Here is a 27277-nt window from a genome sequence, read left to right on the forward strand (position 1 = left end):
ACCCCAGGCAATGCATCTGGGATCATATTAGGTGCTGGGGATAGAACCAGGGTTGGTTGCTTGCAAGGCAAATACCTTTTCTGCTGTCCAATCTTTCTGGCCCTGGGTCTGACTCTCTTGAGATGCTCACATATAACAACAATAACAAAAACAAAAACGTCCATCAAGCAAGACAGAGGGAAGACAGTTCATTTTCTTCTGTGTAGATAAGGGTATTATGAAATGGGTGCATGTAGCCAAAAAAGTAGGAAACAACAGAGAGGTGTGTCAGGCAGTAAATTAATAAAAACATGACGTGATCTGGGGATTTTGCAATGTTCATGGTATTTGTCAGCTCTTATAAATATGTAGTTTGTCACTGGTTCATATTTGAAGTAAACACTCATGATCATACTCAAGTTTGGGTTTGTGACTTGTGGACTCTTTTTTTAAATTTATTTTTATTTTATTTTTTTAATTATTATTTTATTTTATTTTTGCTTTACCAGCCCCTGGACTCTTTTTTTAATCCAACCAAGTATTTATCAGGTGCAACCCCACTTAGCTTTAAATTATGCAGCATTCTGGGTAATATGGTCAGAGGTGTATTCCTTTTCTTCACCCCCTCACCCCCACCGTGTTTGGACCACACCCTGCGGTGCTCAGGGCTTACTCCTGGCTCTGCCCTCAAAGATCACTCATGCCAGGCTGGAGGGGGCGGTGGAAATTATACAGGGTGCCGAGGACCGAACCTGGGTCCCCCGCACGCAAGGCAAGTACCCCACCCACTGTACTACTTCTCCAGCCCCTGTATTCATTTTTTTTTTTTCTCTTTGGATCACACCCGGCGATGCACAGGGGCTACTCCTGGCTCTGCACTCAGGAATTACCCCTGGCGGTGCTCAGGGGACCATATGGGATGCTGGGAATCAAACCCGGGTCAGCCGCGTGCAAGGCAAACGCCCTACCCGCTGTGCTATTGCTCCAGCCCCTGTATTCATTTTCTTTTCTTTTTTTTTTTTTTTGGTTTTTGGGTCACACCCGGCAATGCACAGGGGTTACTCCTGGCTCTTCACTCAGGAATTACCCCTGGCGGTGCTCAGGGGACCATACGGGATGCTGGGATTAGAACCCGGGTCGGCCGCGTGCAAGGCAAACGCCCTACCCGCTGTGCTATCGCTCCAGCCCCTGTATTCATTTTCTTAAAGAACGTTCTTCTCCCTCCTCCACTAAATTCTATAAACTGTAGAAGTCCAATCAATGACTCATTCTTTAAAATAGTCTTTTCTCAAGCTGTGTGATCTTGGCCCTCGGCTTCTCTGAGCCCGTTTTCTTAAATGACAAAAGGAAGATCAGAGTCGCGCTCATATGTCTTGGGGTTGTTCAACACCGGAAAAGTGCTTACTGCAGGTTTGGAACACACAGATTGATGACAAATCTCTATCCATCTTCCAGGGGAACTTCTCCGCAGCTTCCGGGTCTGCGGCCAAGATCTTCCAGGGCGCAAGCGCGTCCGACTTTCTTTTCCCCGCCTTCCCTCCCGTGGGGCGCGGTCTACTAGCCGCCAGGAGTAATAGGCGGAGTCAAGGATTACTTCCGGGATCCGCCCCCTCTGGGTGACTGGCAGCATTGAGTAGCCAGTAGCGATAGGAGAGGGGACCGTCGGCCCAACCTACTTCGGAATACGGGGCGGGACAGGGTGACGAACGTCTACTTTAGCCAGTAGAAACGTGAACGGGAGTCAGTAAAAACCAATTATAAGGGAGAAGGCCGGATCCTGGGGCGGGGCTGGAGCTTCGGCAGTTGAACCGCTCACGAGGAGGGGTGTCTGTCGAGACGGTGAGACGCGGCGAGAGCTGCGGGTGCGCGGGCGGAGGTGGCGGACCTTGGGGGAGGGGATGCACCCGGGGAGGGTGGGCTGCGGAGGGCAGCTGACCCGGCTATTGTGGGACCAGTAAGGGGGCAGCCCTTTAATACGGATAGACGCGTTAGTGAGGAATGGAGGGGCAGAGCGCGGCATTGTGGGGTCGGGGGCTGCGTTTTGTATTTCGCGGAAGTGTAAAAAGTAAAGAGACAGAAGATGGCACCCTGGGCTCAGAGTAGATGTGCTCTGGTAATCAGGCCTGGCGATGGAATGGGGACGTTTTAAGGCAGAGGTGCTTCCAAACGCAGTGTATTGGGGCGAGGGTCCCTGCAGTGAGTGACAAGCTTTGATTGGGGGCAGCGCAGGTGAAACATCGGTATTGGGGGAAGGATGGAGAGGGCGTTAATATGGGCTGAAGGCATAGGCGCCCTCCAGGTGTTGGATGCGAGTTAACCCTCCAGTTTCCTAACGGCCCAAGGATGGTGCAGGAGACCTTTAAGTCTGGACCTCATATCAGTTCATTTTGGAGAGAGGGCACCTTTTTTCCCTTCTCTGGACGCAGCTCAGGGATCACCCCATGACTTGGCTTCCGGGCCGTTTTGGGGGGGTTATGTTCATCTTCTATATACATCTCTTCTGGACTCCAGACCCTCCAGCCAGTGGCTAGTGCCTTCTCTCCATGGAAACCCCCACACCCCACCCACTTCAGCTCTTTTTTCTTTTCTTTTTGGGTCACACCCGACGATGCACAGGGGGTTACTCCTGGCTCTGCACTCAGGAATTACTCCTGGTGCTGCTCAGGGAACCATATGGGATGCTGGGAATCAAACCCTGGTCGGCCGCATGCAAGGCAAACGCCTTACCCGCTGTGCTATTGCTCCAGCCCCAGCCAGCACCTGTTCTTACCTGTAGTATCAGCTGTTCCATCTGCTTCTACCACTGTGGGCTGATCCAATAATACGCCTGTCTTTGTACTATGTTCCCTCTGGAACATTCCCCCTATTTATCCCCCACAGCTTCTTCCTCACCTCTTCAGGTCTCTGGTTCAAATGTCTGTTCCAAAGTTTGAGATATAGAATAGCATGGGGAGGGCACTTGCCTTGCAAGCAGTTGATCCTGGTTCATTCCCCAGCACTGGAAGCAAGCACAGAGCAGCCCCTGCACCCCACTGGGTGTGATAGCGAAAACAAAAATAACAATAGTCCATTCACGGATAGGCCCCAGCTGACCACCCAGCTGGTCCTCTCCACCTGTGTCCACAGTGCTTGCGTTCACTGTATCTCGAAAGTGCCACTGGTGCTGGCTCTATGTGGGTGGGAGATGCAGCCTCAGCATGCCCCAGTGGCACTTAAAGGGTATTACTTCTGGGCGGGAGTGATGGTACATCAGGGACTGCATTTACTTCGCAACTGACCATCCTGGGTTCGATCCCCGACATCCCATATGGTCTCTTGAGCACAGCCAGGAGTAACCCAGGTGTAACCCCCCCCCACAAAAAAGGGGGAAGTATTCTACTAGACTCACTGTCTGTTTCTCAGGGGCTCTCAAGGTTGTTGAGCTGTGTTGGAAGGGACTTGGGTTGGTGTGGGGATCAGGATAGGTAATAAGCTGGATACAGGGCTGGAGAACATACACCAGGTAGGGTGCTTACTTTGTATATGGCTGACCCGGGTTCAGTTCCCAGCACCTCAGATGGTTACACAAGTATGGCCAGGAGGGAGCCCTAAGGACCGCATTATGTGACCCAAAATGAAATTTTAAAAATCTGAGCACGTCATGATGCCAAGGGCAAAAGATGTACACTCTTGCTTGGGGATGGGGGAGGGTCATGTCTAGGAGGTGCAGGTTTTGGGGCCAGACGACACAGTTCCTCCTTGGTAAATGGGGCGACACTCAGGATTCTGCATTTTCTTTGAGCACCCAGGCAGGCTTTGCTGAAGGTCTGTGGCCCCAGGCTGCTTTAGAACTGAGCAGAAGCTTGGTCACTAAGCACTCTGTTGGTCAGTGATGGCATCACTGGTAATAGAAACAGACCTTTCTCCCATCCTGGGAGTCAGGGAGGGCTTCCTGAAGGAGGGGCCATTGGAGCAGACACCTGGAAGTGTTTAGGATGAACTGGTGTTGGGGGAGAACCTTGCTTCCATGTCTAGGACCCCATTTCTTACTATTCCAGTACCTGAATCTCCATGTCTCCAGCATTCAGCAAGTTCCACGTTGAAGGCATGAGACCCCACTTGATTGGCACTGGAGGGACAGGCATAGAGCTTTTTGGGTGACTAGACCAGTCACCTTGGGCAGGGAATGGCAGTGAGTACCGAGTTGGGGAGACGGTGGGTTCCAGGGTGACCCTATGTAGTTGTCTATAAAATGGGACATGGTTCTGCTTACCTAATGGTGTGTCTGCTTGTATCTAAGGCAAAAATCATTTGAGGGCCAAAGAAATGGTACAGTGGGTAGGGCTTTTGCCTTCCCTTTGACCTAAAGGTTTTTTTTTTTCTCTTCACTTTTTGGGTCATACCTAGCAATGCTCAGGGTTTACTCCTGGCTCTGCACTCAGGAATTACTCCTGGCGGTGCTTGGGGGACCATATGGGATGCTGGGAATCGAACCCGGGTTAACTGTGTGCAAGGCAAACACCCTACCCTCTGTGCTACTCTCCAGCCCCTGACCTAAAGGATTTTGATGTGTGTACCATTCTGGGGTCTGCACAAGGCTGGGGGATTCTGTCTGACTAGTTTCCCCACATGGTACAGATAATGCACTAAAAATGGGATCAAGAATGCATCATTTTGGCTCAGGCAGTTTGTATATTGGGGGGCATTACGCCCATTGGGGAGAATCCAGGATGTTTATGGATGGGCTGGAATATGTGGGGGAGGGGCACAAACTGGTGGGGACTTCAGTGTGTGTGTGTGCAGATTGTACCCTAGAGGGGGAGATGATGATGTGTATTTGTATTTGGGGACCCCCCCACCAAGGCAGGAGACTCAGCTCTGTCTTTAGGGGGAGGGCTGTGAACTCTGCCATTTCTGGGGTCTGCAGTTTCAGGCGGCAGTGATGGTACCTTGGAGATGAGAGGGGGGTCACCTTACTGATAAATGAGGTGCAGTGGGTTGGAGATTGAGGTCAGGTGTACAGAGAAGGTGGGGTCAGGTGTACAGAGGTTGGGGGACACTCAGGGCTGGAGGGGTGGGCTGGCGGGGGCGGGGCCTCAAAAACACCTTGGCAGGTTGGCCAGCTGGTCTGTCAGAGAGCGTGATGGGTGCAGGTAGCAGGACTGAATGAGCGGGTGGGAGCTGATGTGCGTGGTGTGGGGAGGCAGTTAGTTCCAGGGACCCCAGACCTGGGAAGAGGGGCCCCAGGAACGTTTTCCCTTTGGGTTGAAAGTATATGTCGAAGGCCCCGGGCGTGGGGGCTTCTAATTTGAGAGGATAGGGGCCGGAGCGATAGCACAGTGGGTAGGGCATTTGCCTTGCATGCGGCCGACCCGGGTTCGATCCCCGGCATCCCATATGGTCCCCCAAGCACCGCCAGGAGTAATTCCTAAGTGCAAAGCCAGGAGTAACCCCTGAGCATCGCTGGGTGTGACCCCCCCCCAAAAAAAAACTGATTTGAGAGGATACTACCAGGTGTGGTAGGCTGAAGGGGGTGCTAGCCCAGAGGCTGAAAATAGAGGTGTGAATATGCAGGCAGAGTTCAAGCCCAGAACTCAGGTGGACGATGGGGAGAACTTGGGGGGCTGCTATGGGAGCAAAGGAGAGTGGTTGGGAGCAGGCGAAGTGTGTGGATTGGGGGAGGGTGTGTAAAGGGAGCGGTGAGTTCAGGACTCAGTGTCTGGGGGCCTCGGGAGGCTGATAGCAACTCGTAAAAGCGCTATTAGCGAAAGTCTGAATGGGGACGGGAAGGGGGGCAGGGCCGGGTCGGTAGTGGGATCCCCTTACTCCTAGATCTCCTCCGAGAGTGGAGCGCACGCTTGCAACGTGGGGGTAGTGATGAAGCCGCGGGGAAACGAACGCGTCCTTGCAGCCTTGGTAACCGGGACGGCGCCCCGCTGATTGGCTCGCGGTGTCTTCGGGGCAGGGCTTGGGCCTCCATGGGGTGGGGCCTGCGCTGCCTGGCACCCAGAGCGGCGGATGCGTGGACATGTGTAGCGATTTGTTTGCCCACTGCGCGGTTATTGTGAACCCCGATCTCGGGGTCCCCAGAGAATGAAGGCTCAGTCTCCAGAGAACGAAGGCTCAGTTGTAGGGCTCCCTTCACTTCATCTGCTCTCCCCAAGCACGGAGACCACTCCCCCAAATAAAGTTGAGTTCTTTTTTTTTTGTTTTTGGGTTCTTTCTTTTCTTTCATTATTATTATTATTAATTATTATTATTATTATTATTATTATTATTATTATTATTATTATTATTACTACTTCGGGTCCCACTAGGCGATGCTCCTGAGTTACTCCTGGCTCTGCACTCAGGAATTATTCCTGACAGTGCTCAGGGGACCCTATGGGATGCTGAGGATTGAACCCGGGTTGGCTATGGGCAAGCCCTAAATGCCCTCCTTGTTGTACTATCGCTCCCTAAAGTTCAGAGTTTAGATTTTGAAACTGAGAGGGGCTTGACAGGGTGACTGGACCGCAGGCAGGCAGTTGTCCTTGGACCAGTTCAGTGGGCTGGTCTTGGGGGTGGTAGTCTGGGAACCCCAGAAATTATTTCAACTGGGGCCAGACGGATAGCACAGTAGAGAGGGCGCTTATCTTGTACCTGGCCCACCCTGTTTTGATTTCCGGCATCCCCTGAGCCCTACCAGGAGGGATCCCTGAGTGCAGAGCCTGGAGTGAGCCCTGAGCAACGCAAAGAAAAAAACAAAGAAAAGAAAGGAATTCCTTAGGTGATACACCTGCTTGTTTCTTTGATTGCTCAGAGGACTTCTTAGATTGTTCATTTTTAGAGGTTGCTTTGGTGCTCTGGTGCTATTCCCAGCTCTGTGCTTTGAGGTCGCTCCCAGCATTGATCAGGGACTATGGCAAGAGAGGGGGCATGGAGTGACAATCAGGGGTCAGCTCTCTGCAAGGCAAGCACCTTAACCCTGGCACTATCTCTCTGGGCCCCATTTGTAGGCTTGGTTACTCATCTTTGGGTCTCCCAAGCAGTGCTCAGGGGAGCCTGGGGGCCACTCCTGCTAATTTTGAGGGGGGAAGGACATACCTGGCAGTGTTCAGAGGTTACTCTTGGCTTTGCACTGGTGGGCTCAGGGGACCCTGTGGGATGCCGGGGATAGAACCTGGGTTGGCCACATGCAAGACAAGCGCCCTCCCCAGGTGCCATCGTGCTTGCCCATTGTACATGTGTAGTTGTGCTGCTTGCCTGGGCTGTGCCCTCTAGTCAGAGCCCTTACACACCTGGCTGCATATTGGGGGCATCCTCTGTGGCACAGGGGGCTCCAGGCCAAGCTGCAGGAACTGGGCTTGGTGCATGTGGGTGGCACTGAGTGTTGAACTTGAGGCCTCACATATGCAAGGCAGGCACTCAGCCATCCCCTGGGCCCTGCTTGACAGGTGGGTACCTAACTGTCCCACTTGAGAGGAGGGGTGTACCCTTCCCCAGCATACAGGATGGAACATGCTTTGTAGACAAAGAACCTGGGGACCGAAGCAATTAATACAGCAGGGAAAGGCATTTGCCTTGCACGCAGCCAATCCAGGATCTGTCACTGGCATCTCATATGGTCCCCTGAGCACCCCCAGGAGTTCCTGAGCACAGAACCTGGAGTAACCCCTGAGCATCGCCAGGTGTGTGGCCCCAAAAGACAAGGCATCTGGTTCAGAGAGAGACAAAGTTGCTGGGTTTCTGTGTGCAGAGAGCAGCACCTGGATCTGAACCCGGGCAGTAGGGGTGCCCATTCTGGATGCCCCTAGAATCCAGACTGAGGGAAGAGGTCCTCTCCTTCTTCCATTCCTCTGAACTTAAAGATCTCAGCTCTGTTGGCGGAGGTGGGCCCTGATGGACCGTTATTCACTCATCCTGAACGATGCAGAAGACTCACTGATCACACCATAGCACCATCTTTCCCAGAGACCCTCTGAGAGGGGCTGCCTGTCCCGCTGCTTACAATCCCTGTCCCAGGGGCCGGAGCAATAGTACAGTGGCTAGAGCATTCACCTTGCACACTGCCAACCCAGGTTTGATTCCTGCCATCCCATGTGGTCCCCCGAGCTCGCCAGGAATGATCCCTGAGCACAGAGTAAGGCGTAAGCCCCAAACACTGCCAGGTATGGCCCCAAAACAAATAAATAAGCTAATGATAAAGATAAAAGCCCTACCTCTCCTGACCTTAGTTAAGCCTTCTACCATGGTTTCCCCCCTCCACAGATATTTGCTGAGTAGATGTGCAGATAATAACTAAAGGGTCTGGAGAGATGGTTCAGAGGTTAAGGCGCTTGCTTACCTTGCATGCGCCAGAGCCAGGTTCGATCCCTGGCACTGTGTATGGTCTCTTAGGCATGGCCAAGAGTGATCCCTGAGTACAGAGCCAGGAGTAGAACTTGAGCACCACTGGGTATGGCCCAAAGCTCTTTCCATGACAAAATATACATCAGAAGCCTGAGGATCCCTAAGTTACCAATAACAGAGAAAGAGCGATAGTATACAGGGCTTATACGCAGCTGACTAGGTTCAATCTCCGGCATCCCATACAGTCTCCCAAGCACCATCGAGTAGTTCCTGAGTGCAGAGCCAGGGGTAACCTCTGAGCATCAGGGTTATAAATAAAATAAAAATAAAATAGCACCGTAACTCTGTTGTCCCATTGCTCATCGATTTGCTCAAGCGGGTACCAGTAACATCTCATTGTAAGACTTGTTACTGTTTTTGGTATATCAAATATGCCACTCGTAGCTTGCCAGGCTCTGCTCTGTGGGCGGGATACTCTTGGCAGCTTGCAGACTCTCTGAGAGGGACGGAGGAATCGAACCTGGGCCAGCTGTGTGCAAGGCAAATGCCCTACCCGCTGTGCTATCGCTTCAGTCCAATAAAATAAAATAAAATAAATAAAAATAAAATAAATAAAAGTTACTCATAGCACCATCACGACACTTTGGCCAGTGATGACATATTTCAGTGGCTTGTTCCACACATGGTAACATGCAGGATACAGTTCTGAGTGTTTTTACTTGAGGGGTCACACCTGGTAGTGCTTGGGAATTACTCCCAGGGGGACTCAGGGAACCGTGCGGTGTTGGGGGGTGAAGCTGGGGCTCCTGCTCCTTTAATTCTTTTACCCATCTCCTCAACCTCTAAATTATTTATTTAAACAGAAATGGGGGGCCAGGGCCCTGGAGAGATACCGTAGCTATAGGGTACTTGCCTTGTACACAGCTAATCGGGGTTTGACTTCTGGCATCTCATATGGTCCCCTGAGTCCCACCAGGAGTGTTCCCTGAACAGAGCCAAGAATGATCCCTGAGCACTCTCAGGTGTGGCCCCAAAACAAACACTGGGAGGAGCTGTAGGGAGGCTGGAGAAATAGTGCAAAAATTAAGGCACATGGGGGCTGGAGCGATATAGTACAGTGGGTTTGCCTTGCACGCGGCTGACCCGGCTTTGATTCCCAGCATCCCATATGGTCCCCTGAGCACCGCCAGGAGTGATTCCTGAGTGCATGAGCCAGGAGTGACCCCTGTGCATCGCCGGGTGTGACCCCCCCCCAAAAAAAAAAAAATTAAGGCACTTACCTGCCTTGCATGTAGCTGACCCTGGTTTAATCCCTGGTGCCACACAGGGCCCCTCTGGCATTGGCAGAACTCTAGCCGCCCCTCTCCCCACACACATCTCCAAGTGCTTTTAAGTGCAGTGTCCTGTTGATTCTTGGTGACACGCACCAGTCACACTGGTGCCATTGTTATAGCCATTTTCCCGAAGAAGAAGAAGAGGTGGAGGCCTAGAAAAGTGGCGTTTCTTCCTGAAGGGGCCACCACTGGTAAGTGTGGGCACCGGGCACTGAGTTTCGACTTTCCAGTGTCCAGCCTGGGCTGTCAGTCTCAAGGGCTCTCTGTTGCCCCCTGGCCCTCACAGCGATACTGGCCATGGAGCAGCCGGCCAGCCTGCAGGTGGACTACATGTTCCGGGGCGTGGAGCATGCCGTGCGCGTGGGCGTTTCCGGCCAGGTGCTGGAGCTGGAGGTGGAGGACCGTATGACAGCTGACCAGTGGCGGGGACAGTTTGACGCCAACTGTGAGTGTGCCTCCCGCGGCGCTCCCCTCCCTGGGATCTTGCCCGCCCGCCCCTTCTCTTTTCGTTTTTGTTTTGGGGTCACGCCTAGTGGTGCTCAGGGCTTACTCCTGTTTCCGTGCTCAGGGATCACTCCTGGCGGGGCTCAGGGAGGGGACCATGTCGGGTGCCAGGGATTGAACCCGCCTCAGCCATGGGCAAGGCAAGCGCCCTCCCCGCTGCCTGATCACTCCGGTCCCCCCCTTCCCCCCTTCCCCTTCTACCTAGCTGGAAGCTCTCTGATGTGGGGGTGGGGTCTGACAAGATGTGGGGAACCACCCCCCTCAAGGATGCCTCTCCCTACTCAGTCATCGAGGATTTGACGCACAAGACAGGGAACTTCAAACAGTTCAACATCTTCTGCAACATGCTGGAGTCCGCCCTCACCCAGGTACGTGCCCCTGCTGGGGCTGGGGGAGTCTGCCCGCTGGGTTCCCGCTGTGGGGGGTAGATGCCCATGTGAAGCCAGCCCGACCCTTTACTTTCTCAATCAGGGATGGCTCAGGGTCATCCCCATTTCTTTTCCAATTGTCCCAATGTAAAGGGTTTGGGGCACAGAGAAATAGAACAAGGGTCAGTCCATTTTTTGCATGCGGCCAATGGCTGGCCCTGCATACATCTGGTCCCCTGAGCCCTGCCAGGGGTCACTCCTAAAAGAGTCCCTGAGCCCCCATGGGGTGTGGCACAAATTCTCCCCTCTCCCTCCCCCAAAAAAAGTCAAGTCAAGGTAAAGGGCATATTCTCATTCATATGATCATTCTGCTGAGGCAATTCAAGAGGCCAGAGAAAAGTAAAAATCACTCCTCATCTTCACACCTGGTAATATTTTTTTTATATCTGGGTGAAAAATTAACCCAGTGTTTCTCCATTTATTTGTTTGAACCATGTGTACGTGTGTGTGTTTGCAATTTTATATAGTTGATGTCTGCCCTCCGACATCCTATAACCTGCCTTTGTGACAGGGCCAGAGGGATAGTACATGGGTAGGATACTTGCCTTGCACAGGGCCAACCCAGGTTCAATCCCTAGCACCCTATATGGTCCTCCTAGTTCACCAGGAGTGATCCCTGAGCTTAAAGCCAGGAGTACCACCGAGCACCACCGAGTGTAGCCCAACACCCATTCCCCACCCCACCCCCCAAAAAAAAAGATGCGACAGTATTTCAAGAAAATGCTGTCATGTGAAGGATTGGCTGCTTGTCGTTTCCTGCATGTCAGTGGTGTGGATCAGAACGACAGTTCCCTGTCCTCTTGCTTATTTAAACATGCTTTTGTTTTTGTGGGTTTATTTGTTGATTTTGGGTGAATGAATGTTTAGGATCTCCTCCCAGCATGGTGTTTGGGGGTCCTTCCTGGCAGTGCTTGGGGGATCATGCGGTACCAGGGATTGAACCCTGTTTTTCCACATGCCAAACCTGTGCTCTGGCTTTTTTGAGCCACCTTCCTGGTCCTGGAGATACAATATAGACATCATTTAGAAACTCCGAACTCCAGTGCCTTTCTGGTGATACACTGAAGATGCATCCATGAGATCAGGATGATACAGCAGGGAGGGTGCTTGGCTTGCACATGGCTGTTCTGTTCACACCCCTACGGCACCCCCAAGCTAGCCAGTAGTAAGCCCTGAGCACCTCAGGGTGTGGCCCAAAAGCCAAAACAAAACAAACTCATGTTTGATGTAGAAAATGAGACTCTGGGCGGCTGGAGCCATAGCACAGCGGGTAGGGCGTTTGCCTTGCACGTGACTGACCTGGGTTCAATTCCCAGCATCCCATACGGTCCCCCTGAGCACCGGCAGGAGTAATTCCTGAGTGCAAAGCCAAGAGTAAGCCCTGTGCATCGCCAGGTGTGACCTAAAAAGCAAAAAGAAAAAAAGAAAATGAGACTCTGGGTTGGGGAGATATCCTGGCATGCATGAGGCCCTGAGTTCGATCCCTCCCCCATACTGTCTGACCCATCACTGCCGGGTGTGACCCTGGCAGGGTCCCCAGCACCAGTGGGCTCAAACAGCACTGCATTGCAGGGCCTAACCATTGAACTGTGTAGCCAGATTAACAGAGTATCACCTTGAGTGGCCCCCTGGGTTCCCTGAGCATTGCATAGGTGCCCCTACCCCACAAAATAACTCATATCCCCTTTTTTTTAATTTGGTGGTATCAAAAATCAAACTCATGACCTCACAAGTAAAAGGCAAATGCTCCAGCTCCAAGCCACACCATTATCCCCTACCATTATCCCCTTTCTATTCCCTACGAAAGTCTGTTAACACTCGACTGTCTAAGAGCCCTGGGGCCTGTTACAGCTCTTCCCTGCCTTAGTTTCTCTGTTCGTGATGTAGAGACAATAGTGTGTCCCATTTCATAGTGTTATAGAAGATGAGGTGAGTGGTTTGTGGAAAGTATACAGAAACTGCCTCCTAGTAGCTTCTGTAAGGCTTTTTTTTTTCTTTTTGGGTCACACCCAGTGATGCTCAGGGGGTACTCCTGGCTTTGCACTCAGGAATTACCCCCTGGCGGTGCTTGGGGGACCATATGGGATGCCGGGGATCGAACCCGGGTCGACCGCGTGCAAGGCAAACGCCCTACCCACTGTGCTATCGCTCCGGCCCCCCCCCTTTTTTTTTTTTTAATTAAAAGCTGGACATTTGTGGGGCCGCAGAATATGTGCAGGGCACTTTTTTTTTTTTTTTTTTTTTTTAGTCAGGACACTTTTCCTTGCACGTGGCTGACCTAATTTGATCCTCTGCACCCCATAGGGTCCCCTGAGCCCTGTCAGGAGTCATTCCTGAGTATAAACTCAGGAGTCAGCTCTGAGTATCACTGGATGTGACCCCAAAACCAAAAATTAACAAGCAAAACAAAAGAGCGGGGCTTTTGAGTTTATTGTCTTTGTTAGTGGTTGCCTAGTATTCCACTGTACATAGATGTTTGTTAGTGGTTGCCTAATATTTCACTGTACATGTGCTGCATGATTTAATTCATTGTTTGGGGCCTGCCTGCTCATTGGGGCCTGGGCTTCTGTCCCAATGATTTCTGGCTAATTGGACCAACAGTTCAATGCAAGGGCCCTAGGATGAAGTGCTGCTTGGGTCCCGTGATGCTAGGGAATGATCTGGGTCACCCAGTTGTGCTTGCGGACCTCCAGGGCTGCACTCACCTGTACCTCTAACCCCTATACTATCACTTTGGCCCCATAATTTATATGTTGAACTCAGTGCTTCCCAAACTTTTTATTTGGTGACTCTGTGATGCTCTTAAAAATTATTCAGGGGCTGGAGTGATAGCACAGCGGGTAGGGCGTTTGCCTTGCGCATGGCCAACCCAGGTTCGATCCCCAGCATCCCATATGGTCCCCTGAGCACTGCCAGGAGTAATTCCTGAGTGCAGAGTCAGGAGTAACCCCTGTGCATCCGCCGGATGTTAAATTCAACACTTAGGGCCAAAGCAGTAGTACAGCTGGTAGGGTGCTTGCCTTGCATGCAGCTAGCTGACCTGGGTTTGATCCCTGGCATCCCATATGGTCCCTCAAGCACCCCCAGGAGTGACTGCTGAATGCAGAGCCAGGAGTAACTCCTGAGCACTGCCAGGTGTGCGCAAAAAAAAAAAAAAAGCCCAAACAAAAAAGGCACTGAGGAGTCCAAAGAGCTTTTATTTTGCCAGTGCTATTATTGTTGGCTATGATCTATATTAAAACAAAAGTTTTTAAATATTTATGAACTCATTTAAAATTACAATAAGGGCTGGAGCGATAGTACAGTGGGTAGGGTGCTTGCCCTGCATGAAACTAACAGGGTTCAGTCTCTGGTACGACATAAGGTCCCCCAGACCCCACCAGGAGTGAGCACAGAGCCAGGAGTCAGGCCTGAGCACTGCTGGGTGTGGCCCCAAACTGAACAACAACAACAAACCAAAAGAAAAAAATCCTAAAAAACTATAACCTAATAATAGCAGGTATAAACTTGTTCTTGATTATCTAAGTATTCCTTTTATGAGTAATATGTTTTTCTAAAATGAAAGGAAGTGACATCCTGTTGTTTTCCATGTTTGCAAATCTGTGTCTTATCTGACTCCAGAAGGACCCAGTGGATTCTCACAGGCACTGCTGCATCAGGTGCTGAGATGGAAAATCCGTTTCTCCCCACGCTGTGTGGCTAGACAGAAGGCGAGGCCGCCCAGTCAGTGGCTCCTCTGCCGCAGTGTAGAATCAGCAGGCACCATTGCTAGGTCTTGTGTCTTCCGTGGCTCTTTACCTTTCACCCGTTTTCGTATCAGTATGGCTTTTGCTATCTGTGTGCATCAGCCAAGTGGGAATTCCCACTCTCAGAGGGGTGGAGTCCCTGCAGATGTTGGCACCCGAAGATCTATTTTTTTAATATCCTTATGTCAGTATCTCGGGGAAAGGCTGGGACTTTCAGAAGCTTCAGTGGCAGGTCTAAGTTAAACTTTTCCATAAGTCTCACTTTGACTTTGGGTTATTTTTGTTTCTTTGTCTTTGGGGGGAAGGTGTCACACCTGGCTGTGCTCAGGGCTTATTTCTGGCTCTGCACTCAGGAATTACTCCTGGGGGTAGGACTCTATGGGGTGCTGGGGATGGAACCTGGGTCTGCGGGTGCAAGGCAGCACCCTCCCCACTGTCCTATGGCTCTGTCTCCTGTCCCAGTTGCGTCTCCAGTCAGTTCTTCCCCTCATCTCCTAACAGAGCAGCGAATCAGTCACCCTTGACCTGCTGACCTACACGGACCTGGAGTCCCTGCGGAACCGGAAGATGGGGAGCCGAGCAGGCCCCCTGCCCACCAGGTCATCCCAGCTCAACTCCAAACGCTACCTGATCCTCATCTATTCCGTGGAGTTTGACAGGTGGGGCCCTAAGGCTGGCTTCCGAGCCTGAGAGGTGGGCAGAGGGAGGAGAAAGTGGTTGGTCCCCAGGTGGGGAGAGTATGAGGGCTTGCCTCGGGAATCCTCAGCTTTGGCATGTGTTTCATTAGAGATGCTTCTGGTTTTTGTTTTTTTTCCCCCCTTTGGTTATCCTAAAGTTCTGACCATTTGGCTTCATCCTTATTGCTTCTTGGTCACAAAATAACTGCAGGCTTCCAGGCATTGCATCTGAATCCAAACAAGAAGAGGGGCAGGACTGTGCTTGACTGTGGTGGCTCCCCATTCCATCAGGAAAGCAGAACTATTCCCAGGAGGCTCCTAGCCCCATTTCCCATGATCATAGGCCAGAGGCTAGTTGTGCCGGCTTGTGAACCTGTAATGGGGGTTGCTACCAGGGAGGAGGTGGGAATGGCCGTCTGGTATCAGGGAGACGGCGTCTGCCCCATCTGTGCGTTGCTCCTGGATTTTCTGATCCATCCTCTGAATAGTATCGTGTGGGGCAGTTCATCACGGTGCCCTACTTTTTCTCAGTCCAGAGATGACCCAGGTCAGGCCCCTGAGAGTCTTGAGTTTGAGAGGTGCAGCTATTGGGAGACTAGTGACCCCCCCTTGGGGTGAAGCAGGGGGCTTGGGGCCTGGGGCCTGGGAGCTCGCTCGCAGCTGCCCTAGAACCTGAACCCCAAGGCACAGGAGGACTGCGATGGCCAGAAGGTGGCCATGGCCTCCGGATGGACTCTGGCCTCTGAGACTTCGCGGTTCTAACCCTCCCCAGGATTCACTACCCGCTGCCCCTCCCGTACCAGGGCAAGCCCGACCCAGTGGTCCTGCAGGGCGTTATCCGCTCCCTTAAGGAGGAGCTAGGCCGCCTTCGAGGGCAGGACGGCCAGGACACTCGGGACAGCCGTGAGACGGAGATCTGGCACCTCCGAGAGCAGTAAGTGTTGAGGGACTGGAGGGTGGACAGGGGCATTTCCCAGCGTGCACCCCAGGGTTGCGGCTCTGTGATGCTGGGGACCAGGCATCCTTCATTTCTTTGGGACTTCTCTGCGCCTGCCTTGTGCTGGGGACACAGCCGCAACCAAGACAGCCCCAACCCCGTGCACAGGGAGAGACAGGACTCCCGTGACGGCTCAGGAGTTGGGGAGCCCAGAAGGGAAGAGTTGCGGGAGTCATGCAGTGCCGAGCCCCCGACCTCCCCTGCCTGGCACACTGTTGGCCGCTGCCAGCTCAGGACTGTGGGCTCTCTCTTCACTTTTAGATTGTACCCTAAGTGTTGGGGCCGAGGTCCAAGTGGAGAAGGGAGAGGGACGGAAGGGGGTGTGTGTCTCACACTAGCCACGAGGTGGCGCCCGCCGCCCAGCCGCTCAGGTCGCCCAGGGCTCTGACATCCCACGCTGGATCCCTGCTCTGTCTTCTTCTGAGTGAGCATCCTCAGCAGGAGGCAGCAGATATGAGGTGCTCCTCCCGCTGACGAGCCGGCTAGGAGGGCCAGGAGAGCAGACTTGGGACTGGCCCCTGGGGGGACTGTTGGAAGGCTGAGTGGAGCCATTCCCAAGGGTGGGGAAAGAGGACAGGCCAGATTGCATTTTGCATGGAGGCATGGCTGGGTGGCAAGAATGGGTAGAGGCAGGCAGGGTACCTGGGGGAGGCCCTTAAGGGCCCTAGAGAGCATGGCAGCCAAGGATGACAGGAGATATTGCCAAGGGGGCCGGAGCGATAGTACGGCAGGTAAGGCATTTGCCTTGCATGTGGCTGAGGCAGTTTCGATCTGTAGCATCCCATAGAGTCCCTGAGCACTGCCAGAAATAATTCCTGAGTACAGAGCCAGGAGTAATCCCTGCGCATCAACAGGTATGCCCCCCTCCCCCATTTTGCCATATCCTCCCCCTCAGTAAAGAGATTATAAGAGGCATTATCAGGGAACCTGAGCATCGAGAAAGTGGTGTGGTGCTCTGGGACCAGCACCCCGGCATCAGGCCTTAACCATCTAGCCCACCTGGTTTGGTATCCACTGAGGGGCAAGCCCCAACACCCCCTCGCTCCTCTGCAAACACTTCAGTGACTATCTGCAACATAGGAGGCCATCTCAAATTGGTTTCTTTTTTTTTTTTCTTGGGTCACACCAGGCAATGCACAGGAACTACTCCTGGCTCTGCACTCAGAATTACTCCTGGCGGTGCTCAGGGGACTCAGGGATGCTGGGAATTGAACCCAGGTCGGCTGCGTGCAAGGCAAACACCCTACTCGCTGTGCTATCGCTCCAGCCCCCCATCTCAAATTGGGGGAATCATTTCTTCTAGTTTCTCTCCCCTTCCTGCTTCCCCTTCTTGCTGCAACAATGTGTGTGGAGCCGGATGGGTTCACACACTGGGCCGTGTTACTCCTCCTCATTTAGCCTTAGTGCTCGCATATCCACCAAGTGCTCACCGAGGTATGCACACTTTAGTGTGGTGTACGCACACATGCTCCCAGGGATCACGTTTCGTTGAGGCACAAGCTGGGGTGGTAGTGCTCCCGGAGCAGGGGCAGTTCCTGCCGTGTGCACCCGTGTGGCTACACTTCCCAACCATGCTGCTCGCCTGGCTTTTTAGCCATAGAGCTCGTGGTGGAGAAGGCTACCCCCCCTATTCGGGATGCTCACACACACCTGGCTGTGATAACGCCAGAAATTGTTGGCAGTGCTGGAGATCCCAGACCTCAGGGCTTCCAGGTTCCAGTAGCGGAGGCGGGAGCAGAGGCCGGGCACATGTGGGGCTCCGGGGAGTTGAGCCTATGACCACACACTCCCAGGGCAAGCACTTGAACCCAGTTTACCATTCCACGTGGCCAGTGTCAGTTCATTCCCTTCCTCTTCCCTTTGTAGCCATGATGCCACGCCTGGCTGTGGTGTGAAGAGAGAGCGCACTTGGTTGTGGCCTGAGGGTCTCGAACAGCAGCGCACTTGAGATCAGCTTGGGCTTGAGGGGCGGTGACAGGGGCTGAATTCATGGCCTCACTGGCCTTAGCAAGGCAGGACCTTTTGTCACTGAAACCCTGTTAGAATACTTTCATTTTAACTTTTGTTATTTTATTTTATTTTGCTTGTTTTTGGGTCACACCCGGTGATGCTCAGGAATTACTCCTGGTGGTGCTCGGGGGACCACATGGGATGCTGGGAATTGAACCCGGATCAGCCACATGCAAGGCAAACGTCCTACCCGCTGTGCTATCTCTCCAGCCCTTAACTTTTGTTATTTTATTTTTATTTGGGTGGGTACTAGATCCAGCAATACTCAGGGGATAGTGTGGTGCCAGGGATCAGATCTAGGGCCCCTGTATACAAAGCACATATTTCCGGCCCTTTGAGCAGTTTCTCTAGCCCTATTCTTGCCTTATAAAGATTTGGGGGGGGGAGGTCCCATTGAGTGCTGTTCAGGACTTACTCCTGGCTGGGGTGTTCAGTGGACCATAGAGGGTGCTGGGAATTGAACCTGGGTCAGCCACATGCAAAGCAAGCGCCTTCCCTACTGTCCGATGCCCACTGTGGGAGCGCTTTGAACAAGTCCACCCTTTGGATATACAAATTGTGCTGCGGTGTATAACCTTGTGTGCACATTGTACTTTTGGTTTACAACTTGTAAGTGCTGAGGTGCTGCATTGTCCTCCTCTGAAAGCACTGCTCTAGGTATGCCATTGTCTCAGACAGGTGGCAGCGACCTGACCTGATTGGATTTGCATTTTATTTTATCATTGGGGGTGGGGAGGGCAGCAGGGGAGTCGAGGCACACTCTGTTCCTGCGCAGGAGCTACTTGGAGTCACTCCTGGGGACTGAATCCACAACAGGCAAGGCAAGAGCCATAACCCGGTTCTGCGTCTCTGCCCGGGTCTTGCAGGGGAGTTAGGGCCAGGACCCCTCCAGCTTGGCCATGAACGGGGGTGATGTGGCTATACCTAGGCTCAGTGGAAGAGATAAAAAAGGGGAGATGATGGAGGGCAGCGAAGTGCCCTTGGCCCCGGCCCCCCAGCGCTCTCTCTTCTCCCCAGGGTGTCCCGACTGGCGTCTGAGAAGCGCGAGCTGGAGGCGCAACTGGGCCGCTCGCGCGAGGAGGCGCTGGCGGGACGCGCGGCGCGCCAGGAGGCCGAGGCGCTGCGCGGGCTAGTGCGCGGCCTGGAGCTGGAGCTGCGGCAGGAGCGCGGCGCCGGGGCCCGCGGGTCCGGCCGCCGCAACCCGGAGTGCCGCCGCCTGGCCAAGGAGGTGAGGGGCCGGCGGGGATGGCTGACAGCTCGCAGGCCTGGGGCTCGGCCCAGACCTCTGCACCCCTGTCTGTCCTCTCCCGGCAGCTCGAGGAGGTGAAGGCGTCGGAGCGGAGCTTACGCGCGCGGCTGAAGACGCTTAATAGCGAGCTGGCGGCTTACAAGAGGGGGTGAGGGACCCGTGGGAGGGGAACCCTCGGAGAGGCGGACCCCAGCCGCAGGTGGGAGGGGGCTGCGGAAGGGCCTGGGTAAGGGGGGTGGGGCTCTGGGGTAGAGAGAACCGGAGGGAGGGCGGGGCCCGATTAAGGGGCGGGGCTCGGGTCTAGGTAATACGGGGGCGGGGCTAAGGTGCTTCTGGGCTTTAGATTGGGCGGCTAGGAGGGGAAGGCGGGGCCTGTGGAGATGGGCGTGTAGGTCGGAGCCCTAGGAAAGGATTAGGCCGGAGGCGTTAAGCGGAGGCAAAGGTGTGCGGCTGCCGCCCTGGGGAGGGGGGGCGGGGAGCTGGGTTATGTCGCCGACTTCCCAGGGACTGTAGGGCTCCCTCGGTGAGGCGGATCCGGTTAAGCGGGCATGTTTGGCCGTGCTGCAGGGCAGTGATCGAGGGATTATTGGTGGGGGGGTGCAGCCTGGGGGGTGCCTGTGCCGGTGTGCGGGGCTTGAGACCAGCTGTTCTGACGGGACCAGGGGGCCCTTTGCTTGCAGGAGACGGACCTCGCCCATGGTGCTGCCCCCGGCCCGAGAAGATCGCGCGTCCTCTTCCCGGGAGCGCTCCACCTCGCGTGGCCGCGGCCCTGCCCGCTCCTCGTCCCGGGAGAGTGGCCGCCGGCAGGGCCGCCCTGGCCGCCCCTCGCCCTCACCCACAGGTCTGTGCCCACCGAGCCTGCTCGTGCGAGGGGGTATGGCCGCGGGATATGAGGGCCCGATGTGTGATCCCAGCTGCCGCTCTTCCCCAAAACCCTCTCATCTTAGGTGGTCGCGCGCCCCGCTTCGACCCCACAGCCTTTGTGAAAGCCAAGGAGAAGAAGCAGCGGGAGCTCAGGATGAAGTTAGTGCCCTCGCCCTCTGCCCTGCCCACTGCCCACCCTGCACCTGGCCCGCAATCCCAGCCCGCTTCCTCTCTGTCTAGCCCTGGCACCTCCTTTTTGGTTTCTGGGTTACATCCAGTGGTGCTCAAGGCTTACTCCTGGCTCTGCACTCGGGGATCACTCCTGTGGGTGCTGGGGGACCCTCTGGGATGACGAGGATCGAACCTAGATCGGTTTTGCCTTCTGCACTGGAGCCCATGGCACTGCTTTCAGCTCTTTCATTTCTCTCCTTCCCTCTCCCTCCTTTCCCCCCTGCCTCCCCCATGATGGGTGGTGGGGGGGTCTCCTCGAAGCACCTCTCCCCTCCCCCTCCATTAGTAGGATGCACAGGGGGCATCTCCTTTTTCACCCTACAGGCAGCAGCAGCGGAACCGATTAGGCAGCGGTGGAAGCGGGGACGGCCGTGGGGACGGCCCAGTGGTCTCCTGGTCCCGCCAGACTCGGGGCCCTGCAGCCGGCAGTGGCCGAGGGGACAGAGGGGACACGGCTAACCGCTCCCGGCACCGCAGCTCCTCGGGTAACAGGGCTGGAGCACTGGGGCGCACGGGGAGTGGGGGGCGCAGGGTGTGGGACGGGCTTGGCATTTGAGGTGGGCTTGGGATTCGGGGCGGGGCGTGTGGGGCTCCGGGGGCCCACAAGCTTCTCCCTGTCCCCCCTGCCTTCCCCCAACAGTGGACAGTTTCCGCAGCCGCTGCTCGTCCATCAGCTCCTGCAGCGAGTTCGAGGATTTCTCGGAATCCCTCCCCAGAGGGTAACACTTGAGCAGGGGAAGGGAGCCCCAGGAGGCAGCTTGGGCTGGGCCTTAGAGCAGGGGCAGGGGGGCGCCCACAGAGGCCCCGCCCCCACCCGCCTTCTCTGTGATTCCTTCCTCTCCTCAGCTTGGGCCGCCACCGCCGAAAGCCTCCCAGCCCCACTCCCTGGTCCAGGTCCAACATGGTGAGTGCGGGAACCATCAGCAGCGCCCCCCCAGCCCCCCACCCTGCTGCCTTTGGGGGCTATCAGGCCACGGAGCTGCACCTGGACAGCATATGGAGACCACTGGGTGGTGGGTGGGGAGGGCAGAAGCAGAAGACGCTGGTCAGTAATAGCCCCTCTCAGCGGTGTGCCTCTCCCGTTCCTTTTTCTCTTTTCTTTTGGTTTTGGGGCAACACCCAGCGATGCTCAGGGGTCACTCGTAGCTCTGCACTCAGGAATTGCTCCTGGCGGTGCTGGTGGAACCCTGCGGGTTGCGGGGATCAAACCCCAGTGGTTTGATCCCCAGGGTGCGTGCCAGGCGAGCACCTTACTCAGGTCCCTTCCTTGACGCTGTAATGGCACCAAAGGGCAGCAGTGAAGGACGCGGTTATTTGCAAACTGGAGGAAGCGCAGGTGTCAGCCCTTAGTCCTGCGTTTCCCGTGGGCTTGCGGGGCGGGAAGGGGGGAGGGTGCTCGACCCCCTCTGTCTTCCCCCCCCCCCCCCGCAGAAGTCCACACCCACAGAACGGGGCCGCCAGCAGAGGCGCCTGGCCAGTTCGGGAAACTGGTTCCCCATGAAAGGTGAGTCGCACCCCCACATTTACCCCCTCCGCTGCCCGGAGCCTGAGGCTTCAGCCCTCTCCCTCCTTCCCCTCCCCCCAGAGTACAGCGCCGACCACCAGGTGGCTGACATGGCCGAAATTGACGCCCGCCTGAAGGCCCTGCAGGAATACATGAACCGCCTGGACACACGGTCATGACCCGCCAGGGGATGGACCAGCCAGGGCCCAGTGCAGCTGGACTTGACCTGGGGTGGGGCCGGCGTGACTTCCGGCCCCCCCCAACTGGTGCTCTTTGGGGTCTTGGGGTCTGACCCCCTGACCCTGCCCATCCTGTAAATAAATGTATTTACCTTTGGGATCCCAGCTCTAGACCAAAGGGTGGGGGAGGAATGGGGGGTGGGGGTATCCATTTGGGGCCTGGGTGTATTTCTGGGCACTCCCGTGACTGACAAGATTGGGGTTCAGACTCAGGAAAGAGGGGATGCTCTATTTTTTTTTTCTTTTTGGGTCACACCTGGCAATGCACAGGGGTTACTCCTGGCTCTGCACTCAGGAATCACCCCTGGCAGTGCTCAGAGGACCATATGGTATGCTGGGAATTGAACCCGGGTTGGCCGCATACTATGCTCCAGCCCCAAGAGGGGATACTCTAAAGTGGTGAAGAGGGGAGGGGAGGGCCTGGGTGATGCCTGGATGGTGCCTCTGAGCAGCCCTTCCTCAGAGGCTGTGTGTGAAGTGGGGGTGTCTTGCTGCATCCCACTGTGTGGGCAGAGCCCCCCAGCCGCCGTTGGTGACCTGTGGGGCGGGCACTACCCAGTTTTAGGGGTCGAGAGGGCCTGTGCCCAGACTCAAATCAGACCTGTGCGTGGGTGCCCGGGCGAGATCCCCAGCACCATGTGGTCCCCGGAGCTCCACCGAGGGCCCCAGACCAAGGAAACACGCGAGTCTGCTCTGCACTGTATTGAGTCCGGGCAGGGGCTCCCGACCTCACTCGCGGTAGTGCTTCCAGTTCCGGATGATCTCGTAGAGCTGGTCGCCTGGGGACAGCGTCGCCAGCACATCCCGGTGCCCCTTGACCTCGTAGTTCTTGCTCAGGGCCCCTCGGGCCACACCACAGTCCAGCAGGCTCAGGGCCGCCCGGATTGCCCGGGCTGGGGGTGAGCGCTCTGTAGAGACGGCGGGGGTCAGGGTGCTTATGCGTCTGACTGCCCCCGCTGCGCTGGGGTGCAGGACCCAGGGCCACTGCGAGCACTGCCCTCTGGGTAAGGGCTGCCTCACGCGTCCCGGCACCAGCTGTCCTTTAGGAGCGCTGGGCAGTGAGCTCTTAGCCAGTGCTCACAAGGAGCCTTGGGTTCAAAAGGGTCCCGAGCAGGAGGCAAGGCCCTGAGAAGCCTCTTGGTCAAGGCCACCAGCTGGTCTGTCCCGAAGCGAATGCACCAAACCCACCCCAGCAGCTGCCTCCACTTACCCATGTAGTTCCCCATGAAGGAGATGGCGATGGAGCGGGAGTTCCAGGTGGGCCCCGAGTGGTCACCCTTGTAGTTCCAGCCTCGGCCCTCGTACACAAGCCCATCTTCTCCGATCAGGAAGCTAGGGGTGCAGCAGAGGAGTGAATCCTGAAGGCCTTCCTGTAGGAGGAGACCTGGCCCCCCCCTCTACCAGCGCCGCCCTGATCCCTGACACTGTCACAGCTATTCCCGGCTCCAGCCCCCCTGTCCCTTGGTCCTCCACTGGTCTTGGGCCAGACGCAGCCCAGCTGGTGCCTTTTTTGTCATCAAAGCAAAGCTGCATGCCAGGACAGCCCCTACTCTAGGTGGGGAATGAGACATGGCACAGCCAGGGGACAGGAACATACACACACACACACACACACACACACACACACACACACACACACGCCCGCTTGCCCCTGCTGGCTTCCTGTGCCCCATTCCCAGCTGGTTGGGGGGACACTCCCATGATAGAATCAGGGACCCGACTGACATCATCTGCAGACATATCCAGCAAGAGCCCCCAGATTCCTATGCTGTGGGGCCTGATGGGGGGGGGGGGTGATACTTGGCCCTTGGATGCAATTAACATCCATTAATGGGGTGTCTGAGGGTAGAAGCAGACCTGTCAATTCCTTTTTGTTTGGGGGCCACACCCAGCGATGCTCAGGGGTGACTCCTGGCTCTGCACTCAGGGGTTGCTCCTTAAGGTACTCACGGGGCTCTTGTAGGGTGCCGGGGATCAAGCCTGAGTCTGCTGCGTGCCAGGAAGTGCCCTTCCCGCTCGGTCATCCCCCTAGCCCTGCTGTGAGTCACTGAGGCCCGGGTCTGCCCCTTCTACCCCCCAACTAACCCAGAATGTCCCGTGGGAGTGGGGTTTCAGCTGGGCAGCTTTGAGCCCCTCAACCAGAGAGATTCACTCCGTTCCCCACACAGTGCAATTCTGGGGGGCTCTGAACTACCACCCCCGCCCTCCAGATGGCAGCCTAAGTGCTTGGGTGATCCTGCATGGGAGGAGGAAGTTGGAGAGGGAAAGAGAGTGGGACCTAGGCTAGCAGGGAGGGTTGGGGGCACTGGAACCCCTGACCTCCCACCCCACTAGCCTTTTTTTCTGTCAGGTGACAAAGGTACCTTGCAGGACTCTGAAGGGACCACAGGAATTTCCAGGGTGTTGGGCCACTGCCCCTTCCTCCAGGGAGCCCCCCTGGACTAAGCCTTAAAGGGAACTCATTTTCATTCCTGCCTATGCGTGGCCCTTCCAGGTGACCCGGGGGAGAAAGGCAGACTGGGGGCTCGGGGAGGGGAGTTGAGGACTCTTCTTGCTCCTTCCCGGCCCGGCCCCTCTCCCCAGCTCCAGCCTGGGGGCGCTCGACACTCACTTGTAGCTCACGTCGCACCAGCCTTTCGTGCGCACGTGGTAGTTCTGCACGTTCCGGACCTGCTGCCCGCACAGGCTCGGGGAGTTGCAGTGGCTCCCGGCCGTGTGCGCCACCACGACGTAGCGCGCGGGCAGCTTCAGGCGCTGGGAGCACGTGGACGCCTGCGCCCCCCACTCCCTGCGGGGCACGATGGGGCCGCAGCAGCCCCGCGCCTCCTTCGCCTCGCAGAGCGCCAGGAGCGCCAGGAGCGCCAGGGCCAGCAGCGCGCGGCAGGGGGCCATGGCCGTGGGGTGTGCAGGGACGATCAGGGGCGCTCCGGGCTCTCTGCCTTTATGGACCCGAGGTGGGGGTGGGTGGGACCTGACGCCCCAGCCCCAGCCAAGCGCGACACTTCCCGGTTGGGTCCAGGAACGGGGGGGGGGGGGGGGTGGGGGGGAGGGAGGGGGAGATTCCAACTCCACTTCCTTCTGGGCACGGCTCCAACAGGATGAGGTAAGGTCGGGTCAGGTGCCAGGGGAGGTGGGGAAGGCCCCCCTGTAGCTCTGACCAGAGGCGGGGTGGGGATGGGGGGAGGTTGCTTGCAGGGCACTTCTGAACTGGTTCCCTCCTCTCCCGCCCACCTGGGGACCCCCCAATAGCGCAGAGGGGTGGTTTACTTGCACCTTGTTTCCTCTGCCCAGGGGGTTCAGGCTTGAACACCCCTTCATCCCAGGGAGCGCCCAGCGGCGTCCCCAGACGCCCAGGATTCATCAGTGATCTCATCACACGGTCCGGATGTTAGAATGTCTTAAATGCCATTCTAATTCATTTTATTGGCATTTGATTTTATTGATTTGGGTTTGGGTGCCACACCTGGTTTACTCCTGGCTCTGTGCTCAGGGGTCACTCATGGCGGGGCTTTCCAGGAGAGTCCAAGGTGCCTCCCGGGTTGTACTCGCTCTCCAGTGCCCGTTGCTTTTTTTTTTTTCCTTTTGGGTCACACCCAGCGATACTCAGGGGTCAGTCCTGGCTCTGCACTCAGGAATTACCCCTGGCCGTGCTCAGGGGACCATACGGGATGCTGGGAATTGAATCTGGGTCGGCCGCGTGCAAGGCAAACACCCTACCCGCTGTGCTATCACTCCAACCCCCCCCCCGCCCCCGTTGCTTTTTTTTTAATGTCTTTGGAGGGTTGGGTCAGGCCACATGCCGTCCTGCTAAGCAGCTGTTCCCAGCTCTTTGCTCAGGAGTGACACCTGGCAGTGCCCGGGCGGTAGACTTTAGACAGCTCGGCAGGTTTGAACATAGGTGGGCCACCTGCAGGGCAAATGCCTTCCTCCCTGGCCTCACCACGTTAGTATTAACTACAGTTTAGGGCAGAACATGAGAACGGGGGGCGGGGGGCCGCCTCAAAGCCACGAAAGAGTCACTCTTGCAGGAGCTCGTTGCCTTCAGAGGTTAAACTCTAGGTACAGTGGGCACACTGCCTGCTGCTTAGAACCTGCTTCTCCCTTCTGTGGTTTCTCTGTTTCCTCTATCACCTTCAGCAGATCTTTCCACACTCGGATAACAAAACCTCTGTTTAATAAAATCCACAATAGGGCAACAGTACAGCGAGGAGGGCGTTTGCCTTGCACACGGCTGACCCGTATTCGATCCCTGGCATCTCAGGTGATCCTCCAGCACCACCAGGAGTGATTCCTGAGTGCAGAGCCAGGAGTAACCCCTGAGTATCACTCGGCATGGTCCCCGCAAAAAAAAAAAAAAAAAAAAAAAGGTTTCCCAGTTGTTCTAGTGCGGTAATGAGGTTTGAGTCTGTTGTCAATTTCAACCCTGTCCCTAAGTAGCTGGATGGCCTTGACAGTATCTGATACCAGTGGCCACTTCCTTCCGGAAATGCCCCGTCCCTCTCATCCGTGTCTTAATACCTTTCTTGCTGTTCCTTCTACTTCTCTGGCTAGTCTCTGGCTATAATTTTCAGACTCTTTCTTCATTTTGTTTTTTGTCTTTTGGGTCACACCCGGTGATGCCCACGGGTTACTCCTGGCTCTGCACTCAGGAATTACTCCCAGCAGTGCTTGGCAAACCCTATGGGATGCCAGAGATCAAACCCAGGTCTGCTGCGTGCAAGGCAAGCAACCCTCCCCACAGGACCACCTCTCCGGCCCATTTCCTTTCTTGGTGACTGAACGGTACCCTTGCTTCGCCAGATGCTCGTATCCAGGTCACTGCCCCAGCCGGCACCAGAATGGAGATCCTGTGTGTGTTCTGTCCAGGGCGGAGATGAAATTGTGGGATTCTGGTTCTGTGTTTCCTCCTGCCCACGGGCACCCTTAAGGCAAAAATCCCCCAAATGCTCCAGAAAGCACGAACCATGCACCCTCAGCCCTCTCCCCTCTTCGAGTAAGGCAGACACGGAGTGGCCCTCTGGCTACCAATATTGGGCAACCAAATGGTGCCTTCAGCAACCCTTATTCCCTCCCGCTGGTTTTGGGCACGCCCAGCCACGCCGGGCAGGCAGGAGGGGCTCCACACACAGCTCCTGCCAACCCCTTCCACTCTCCCCCATGCCCCAACCCCTCCCGTGTCTGGCAGCTTACTAGCATTCTCCTGCA

The 27277-nt window shown here is 55.6% G+C and overlaps 2 protein-coding genes across 5 annotated transcripts; one reads left to right on the top strand and one right to left on the bottom strand.

Moving 5' to 3' along the window:
* The first annotated feature begins 1746 nt into the window (after positions 1-1746).
* On the top strand, positions 1747-22172 carry CCDC61 (coiled-coil domain containing 61). Of its 4 annotated transcripts, none has more exons than XM_055145751.1 (15): positions 1747-1818; positions 9743-9814; positions 9910-10068; positions 10413-10495; positions 14803-14960; positions 15751-15912; positions 19003-19213; positions 19300-19382; positions 19915-20075; positions 20182-20257; positions 20654-20814; positions 20970-21048; positions 21176-21233; positions 21761-21833; positions 21915-22172. In XM_055145751.1, the coding sequence occupies exons 3-15, from the start codon at positions 9921-9923 to the stop codon at positions 22010-22012; spliced, it is 1551 nt and encodes a 516-aa protein (XP_055001726.1). In that variant the 5' UTR covers positions 1747-1818; positions 9743-9814; positions 9910-9920; the 3' UTR covers positions 22013-22172. The 4 variants fall into 4 exon arrangements, with proteins under 4 accessions (XP_055001726.1, XP_004607776.2, XP_055001727.1 ...); XM_055145752.1 differs by having other exon boundaries at positions 1781-1841; XM_004607719.2 differs by lacking the exon at positions 9743-9814 and having other exon boundaries at positions 1767-1818.
* A 629-nt stretch (positions 22173-22801) lies between these two features.
* PGLYRP1 (peptidoglycan recognition protein 1) lies at positions 22802-24964 on the bottom strand. The gene is made up of 3 exons (XM_004607808.1): positions 24684-24964; positions 23283-23404; positions 22802-22980 (listed from the first exon to the last, which is right to left on the bottom strand). Exons 1-3 carry the CDS (start codon positions 24962-24964, stop codon positions 22802-22804), a joined length of 582 nt encoding a protein of 193 aa, XP_004607865.1.
* Between the last annotated feature and the right edge of the window lie 2313 nt (positions 24965-27277).

This window comes from Sorex araneus, chromosome 8, assembly GCF_027595985.1.
Source record: "Sorex araneus isolate mSorAra2 chromosome 8, mSorAra2.pri, whole genome shotgun sequence".
In the NCBI taxonomy this organism is placed as follows: domain Eukaryota; kingdom Metazoa; phylum Chordata; class Mammalia; order Eulipotyphla; family Soricidae; genus Sorex; species Sorex araneus.

What these genes read in the sequence shown, in the direction of transcription:
- CCDC61 (XM_055145751.1), top strand. Translation starts at nt 9,921, where the DNA reads ATGGAGCAGCCGGCCAGCCTGCAGGTGGACTACATGTTCCGGGGCGTG. An exon ending in TGGAGTCCGCCCTCACCCAG is followed by an intron (nt 10,496 to 14,802) that starts GTACGTGCCCCT and finishes ATCTCCTAACAG; the next exon opens with AGCAGCGAATCAGTCACCCT. An exon ending in GCCGCCGCCTGGCCAAGGAG is followed by an intron (nt 19,214 to 19,299) that starts GTGAGGGGCCGG and finishes CTCTCCCGGCAG; the next exon opens with CTCGAGGAGGTGAAGGCGTC.
- PGLYRP1 (XM_004607808.1), bottom strand. Translation starts at nt 24,964, where the DNA reads ATGGCCCCCTGCCGCGCGCTGCTGGCCCTGGCGCTCCTGGCGCTCCTG. An exon ending in TGGTGCGACGTGAGCTACAA is followed by an intron (nt 23,405 to 24,683) that starts GTGAGTGTCGAG and finishes CTGCACCCCTAG; the next exon opens with CTTCCTGATCGGAGAAGATG. An exon ending in CTTCATGGGGAACTACATGG is followed by an intron (nt 22,981 to 23,282) that starts GTAAGTGGAGGC and finishes CCGTCTCTACAG; the next exon opens with AGCGCTCACCCCCAGCCCGG.